Below are 6,142 nucleotides of genomic sequence, written 5' to 3' on the forward strand. Positions count from 1 at the left end.
AGAGCTACACAATGAAAACACAGTAGAATCTCTGTTAATAAAAACTAATGCACTCCTCTCATCCTTCTACAGGTGAGCAGGAGGATGAAGGATCCTCAGGACGAAGGCTGCACAGCTTCAGGCTCTTTCCTGAAGCTTTAACCTCCTGAGACCCAGCGTCCTCATACGGGGACATTCAGTGGATTCATTCCGCAGCCGATGACGGGACAAAAGTGGACAAGGTACAAAACCACATCAGATCATATGGCTGAAACTTGTTTATTTATGCTTATTAACTTTTCTAGTTTGATATGATACGCAAATGTAAGAAATTCTAGCAATAGTAACGAGCTACAGCGTCGCTAATTAGCAAGTACTCATTTGAGGACATTGGGTTTTATTGTTTGTAATTCTGTCTGTTCAGGAATTGAAATAAATTGTTTTACATTTACACATTGGTGACTTTATTGTATTATACAGCGAAATAATCCCCATGTCCACATATGAGGACAATTTATTATTTCTCCAAAAACTTCCTGTTCAAAGATGGTTGTTTTTCTACTTTCTACTAATCACAAATACCGTGGGAAAAATTCAAAATGCATACCAAACAAAAGCTCAGAATCTCAGAGTCAAACTCTGCCACCCAATAAATCTGAATATTTACTGACATTAATACTGAACTGTGCTTTAATTTCCATTGTTTTTTTTATAGCTTTGTAATGAAATTAAGAACCTTGGAACCTAAAAACTCCTCTGTTTCATTCAAATGTTTTAATTCACGGCTTCATATCTTCAGTTAACTCAAGGAAGGAAAGTGGAGGATGAAGAGAAGAAAGGTAATATTATTGAGTAGTAAAGTCTCTCCTTATTGGAAATGATCGGACAGAAACGAGTGTGAACATTTATTTATTTATTTATTTATTACAGTATTTAAGGAAAAACCCTGAGAGACAGAAGCTAAGAGGGTCGGCCACGTGGTGAGCAGCTACCGAGTCCAGTAGAGACAGGGTGGTGTGTGTTTGGTGTGTGTGTGTGTGTGTGTGTGTGTGTGTGTGTGTTTGGTGTGTGTTTGGTGTGTGTTTGGTGTGTGTTTGGTGTGTGTTTGTGTGTGTGTGTTCGAGTGTGTTGACGGCTACAGGTTAGCGTTAGCTGCTCCTGATCCTTGACATTCGATGATGTAGTTGACGTTGCTGCTCAGCTCGTCTTCACACTTCGTTATCGTGAACTTTGCCTGAAAAAAAAAAAAAAAGACAACCAGAAATAAACGGGTTAATAATTCCGACCTGGATGAGGCCAAAAAAAAAAAACCTCCAGAAACCAGAGAATCAGTTTGTTTCTCAGCTCTCAGATCTTCTCCTGCTGAGTGTGATATCTTCTGTTCGTACCTGAGTCAGCTGCTCTGCGATGTGAATTGCCGTCTGTGTGTGCAGCGTCACGGGGCCGGTTCTAATCCGAGACGTCCCCTTCGCCAGCGCCATGAAGACGATGAGCTGTGGAGGAAGAGCAGGTGGAGGTGGAGGTGAGGTCGCCGCCGGGTGTTGGGTCAGCTCTGCTCTAAAACGTGTCGGTGTCTCACCTGGTCCTGCAGGAACTCGTCCACACAGCCGTTGTGTCTGATGTTCCTCAGCAACATCTCAGCAGCTTCAATACCAATTTTATCTGCATACACACCTGAAACACACACACACACAGTTTACCTGGATGTCTCATCACACAGAGACCATCTACCGTTAAAGCTTCAGAGACTGAAATTGGGATTAAATATAAACTAGATTATTGAGTGTGCAACAAATGAATTTTAACTATGTTCAGAAACTCACTCTAAGATTATTCTTTATGTTCATTACAGTAACAGATAAAGCTGAGTGGTACAGACGTGTACCGCGTTCTAATTTAAGTCATTTTCTCTATGAAGTCTGGTTGTGTGTCCGGTGTCTGGTGCGTTAGCGCCTCCTGCTGCTTCACATGAACTTCAGCTCACCTTTCTTTCCCAGAGCTGAACCTGCGAACATACAACCTGTGGAGGACTCAGCGATGATTCTGGAACAGAGAGAGGAGAGAAGGACCAATCAGAGAGCTGCTCACCTGAGCCATTAATGACATCACGGTGCATTCACTGACTGGTAGCTGACTGGAGTGTTAAAGTTTGTTTACATGATGCCGTTCCCGTTCCCACAGGCGTTTTCTTTCTCCTGCAGCGCCTGGATGTTGATGTAAAGGTCTTTAATTTCCTTCCTGATGGTTCTAACAGCAGCGGCCGACATGTCTTTAGCCAACTGAGGACGACACAGACACGACGAGTTACAGTCAGCTCAGTAAAATAAAATAAAATAAGTAGAACATGTGACTGAAGGATGCAGCTTTACTTTGTAGGGCAGGACTCCAGCGACGAACGCTCTGCCGTGGATCTTGGTGATGTTTCCTCTCTCCGTCATGACGACGGGCTGCAGCTCTTTGACTGGATTCACCGTCACCAACACCTCCCCTCCTCCTTTAGGGTAGAAGCCCCTGAAACACGACAGGACGCTGGCTCAGATACAACAGATACAAAACCAGAACCAGTTTACCTCTGAGACCACAACAAGACCGGTTCTGGTTTCTGTCACAGACTGGAGTTCATTTCACTTCTGACAATACAGACGAGTCTCATCTCAGCAAGGATCCTCCTCCTCCTGCTCCTCTTTCATTTCTTCTACCTCCTCCTTCTCATTTTTTCTGGCTACAATTTAATTTAGTTTCAAACTTTATGTTTTGTGCACATTTTTACTTCTGTTCTAGTTTTAATTTATATGAAATATTTTTATTTCTATGTTCCAGATGTTTTATCCAGGTCCAGTATTTTTACTCATGAATTTACTAAAGCTAACGTCCTCATTGGTTCCAGAGGTTTGTGGCGTCTCCTCCGTCTTTGCTTTCGTCCAGCTCTTGTCTGTCCTCAAGTCTTTCAGTCCTGACACTGCTCTCAGAGCTGGACGAAGAATTCCATCCGGAGGAAACGTCATCCTCGATATCACATCTTTCAAACTGAGACCGATTTCAACTGTAAAAGAATCTATTTCTAGTTTTTCTAGCCGGAAGATGTCTGACCTCATTTTGATGTCACAGTCAAAATGGACGCCGAACCTCTCCGCGATGGGTTTAAAGACCTGAAGAAGAAAAGACGAGAGACGGTGACTCAACAATCAGAGCTAAGAGTCAAAGACTGGACTGGGTGAGCTTTAGCATGCTAGCTAAGGTTAGCTGCTAGACAAAAACACCGTCTGCTGCCTCTTGTGTGATGCTAATGACAATGCTAAAGGTAATGATGAAGCTAATGGTGATGCTAACAGCTAGCATGTCAGTGCTGCTTTCCATCAGTGTGTTTCTGCACATCTAGAGCTCTAAAACTAAAGCTGGGGGTAGTTTATATTTGTGAGTATGCAACCTCTCCTACATGTCGCATCGCTGCCCTCTGCAGGAAAAAACTATTAACAACAACAAGAGTCTCATGTTTGAATAACACTGAATAAATATGTATTAGGGGGAAATCAGGAATTGTTGATGAGGCCAGTGTGTGTTCAGTGTGTGTTCAGTGTGTGTTCAGTGTGTGTTCAGTGTGCGCGTCCAGCACCTTGACAGTGTAGTCGATCTGAGGAGCCATCTCTGCGTTGGTTCCTCCCTTCAGACAGAGCTGTGAGGCTTCACCAGCAAAAAGAGCGCAGGGCAGAGCGGCCTGGAGCAGCAGACACACACTCCTGCAACACACACAGGTCAGTCTTTATAAGCAGACAAAACCCAAATAAGACCACACACAGTCAGGCCCAGCGAGTCGGTCTCACCCTGCCGTCTGAGGGTCGGCCGTGTGGTTTCCTGACCGGATCTTTCCTGGAGTCAGGCTGATGTCGGTGGAGCCGATGCTGGCTCCCTGCAGACTCCCAGAACACAGGTCTGAGACCAGCTGCAGGCCGCTCAAGTGCTGCGGTCTGGACACAGGAAAACATGAGAAAAAATCCTCACCAAACTCCATTCAGAAAACCTCACATTTTAATGGCTTGACTAAGGAGACGCCGTCTAATGAATTTACGCTAAAATTTGAAAGAAAACCTTCAAAATCTGACAAAGACACGTTAGTGAAGATGATCAGGGTTGATGTAGTAAGCTTAGGATGCAACTATTTAATTAACAGAATTGATAAGGAGCTGCTGGATGAGGTCATTGTGGAGTTTTCTAGAAGGAGTGCAGCACAGACGTGAAGGGATTATTTGGAGATTTTTGGTAAAAATTAAATAAATTAATTGATATGTGTGATGCCGAATTACAGAAACTGCATCTTATTTTATTAACATCATGATTGGTGCTTGAAACGTTGAGTGCGTTTACTAATTCTCTTAATTTGCTTAGATTTTGAATGGAGTCTGGTTGGCGTCTTCCTCTCGGTGGATGCTGCACATTGTACCAAAGTTTCTCGGCAGCAGCATCCGGATGAAACCGGGTTGGTCAGTGCGGTTTAAATAAAATATAATCATGAAATAATAAATAAATATATATATATATATATATATTAATAAAATATTTTAGAAAGGAGAGCTTGTTTTTATTATCATGAATTAATTTGTGCTGAGTAAGTTAGCCGACGCACCAACTTCAATGAATAGGCTAACGGTTAGCCTGCTAGCCAGTGAGATGCTAACTCACCTGAGCCCGGGGGTGCTCCTGCCGGCTCGGACTTTGGTGAGTTTGATGGCGGTGCCGATGATGCAACTGAGCGCCGCGGAGACCCTCAGGATCTGTCCGCCCTGCAGAGAACCGGAACCGGGGGGGGGGAGGGGAACAGAACCGACATCAGTGAGGACAGAGCCGGGTGCTACAGGGGTTAGCCTTCTGTTAGCATGTTAGCGGCGCGGAACAACGGCAGCCCCCCCTTTTTCTTTCTTTCTGTCGTGTCTCCGGTGAATAAAGTGTGCGTGTACTCACTCCCTCCATCACGCTGCCGTCTATCTCCACCGCCGCAGAGTCCATCTTCATTCACAACACAAAACTTAACTTTTAATTCAGATACAAACGTTCAGAACAACCGCAGCCTCCGGCACTTTCTCCTGTGTGTGATTTCTTCTTCGTCAAGTTTCACGTTAGACGGTGGCGATGACAGTCACTTCCGCTAGATTTCAAAATAAAACAAAGCAAGTTCCTGTTATCAACCGACAACAGATTCTTTTTAAAAAGTAAAATATTTTAAACTTTTAATTTCAGTTTTTAAAACACAGATGTGTGATGACATCATATCTTCTAAAAGCTGTAAATATCTTGTTTATTGTAGAGTTTTATGTCTGTGCTGTGTCAGAGTGTAAACACACCACACACGCTGTGAAACACTTTCTAGAAACTGTGGTTTCAATCCTTTGAGATTTGTGAAACTGAAAGAGGACGAGGAGACGAGGAGGTCATACAGGAAGATAGTAGCAATGTCATGTAGTTACACCCACGCAGATAGTTTTGCTGGTGTGTTCTTTCTACCGGGGCACCATCGAGAGTGTCCTCACCGGCTGCATCACTGCGTGCTACGGAGGCTGCTCTGCCTCCTGCAGAAAGACTCTGCAACGCGTAATGAACACAGCCAGCAAGCTCATCAGTGCCCCTCTGCCCTCCCTCACAGACATGTTCCACAGCCGCCTCACTCGCAGAGCCACCAGCATTGCCAGTGACGCTTCCTACCCCCCCCCCCCCCCCCGTCTCTTTTTTATTATTATGTGAGAAAGAGAGAGAAACGTTTTTTCGTTTTTTTCTGTATGTTGTGAACGTAGTGGAAAAATGACAATAAAGAAATCTTGAATCTTACAGTAATGGCCCCATAAGAAGATGATCAGCAGCTCCTGAGGCAGCTTGAACTTCATGAGCTGGTGCTGGAAGTCCAAGCTCTGCTGGGCCTTCTTCTGAATGTTTGTTAATATTCTAGCTCAGCCTGTTATGATCATCAGCTGATCAGTCAGTCTTCACCTGGGTTCCAGTCTGAACACACGGTGGCGCTGCAGCTCTGCGCTGATCCAGCGCTGATCCAGCAGGTGACAGTAAAACTTGTGATAAGGCTGAGGGCTGGACTGAGGACGTCACCTGTCCCTCCCAGGAACCAGGCTGTTAGGCTACTTAGCGGTAACAGCAGGAAGAGTGTCAGTGAGCGGCTGCT

General features: G+C 44.5%; 1 protein-coding gene across 1 annotated transcript; it reads right to left on the reverse strand.

The window, feature by feature from the left end:
• Window positions 1-872: 872 nt before the first annotated feature.
• Window positions 873-5,082, reverse strand: rtca (RNA 3'-terminal phosphate cyclase). Its single transcript, XM_084547970.1, has 11 exons — window positions 4,936-5,082; window positions 4,657-4,757; window positions 3,801-3,944; window positions 3,593-3,716; window positions 3,070-3,128; window positions 2,349-2,490; window positions 2,137-2,258; window positions 1,964-2,022; window positions 1,559-1,653; window positions 1,368-1,472; window positions 873-1,213 (listed from the first exon to the last, which is right to left on the reverse strand). The coding sequence occupies exons 1-11, from the start codon at window positions 4,984-4,986 to the stop codon at window positions 1,115-1,117; spliced, it is 1,101 nt and encodes a 366-aa protein (XP_084404096.1). The 5' UTR covers window positions 4,987-5,082; the 3' UTR covers window positions 873-1,114.
• Window positions 5,083-6,142: the final 1,060 nt, after the last annotated feature.

Source organism: Chelon labrosus (genome assembly GCF_963514085.1).
Source record: "Chelon labrosus genome assembly, chromosome: 7".
NCBI classification, from domain to species: domain Eukaryota; kingdom Metazoa; phylum Chordata; class Actinopteri; order Mugiliformes; family Mugilidae; genus Chelon; species Chelon labrosus.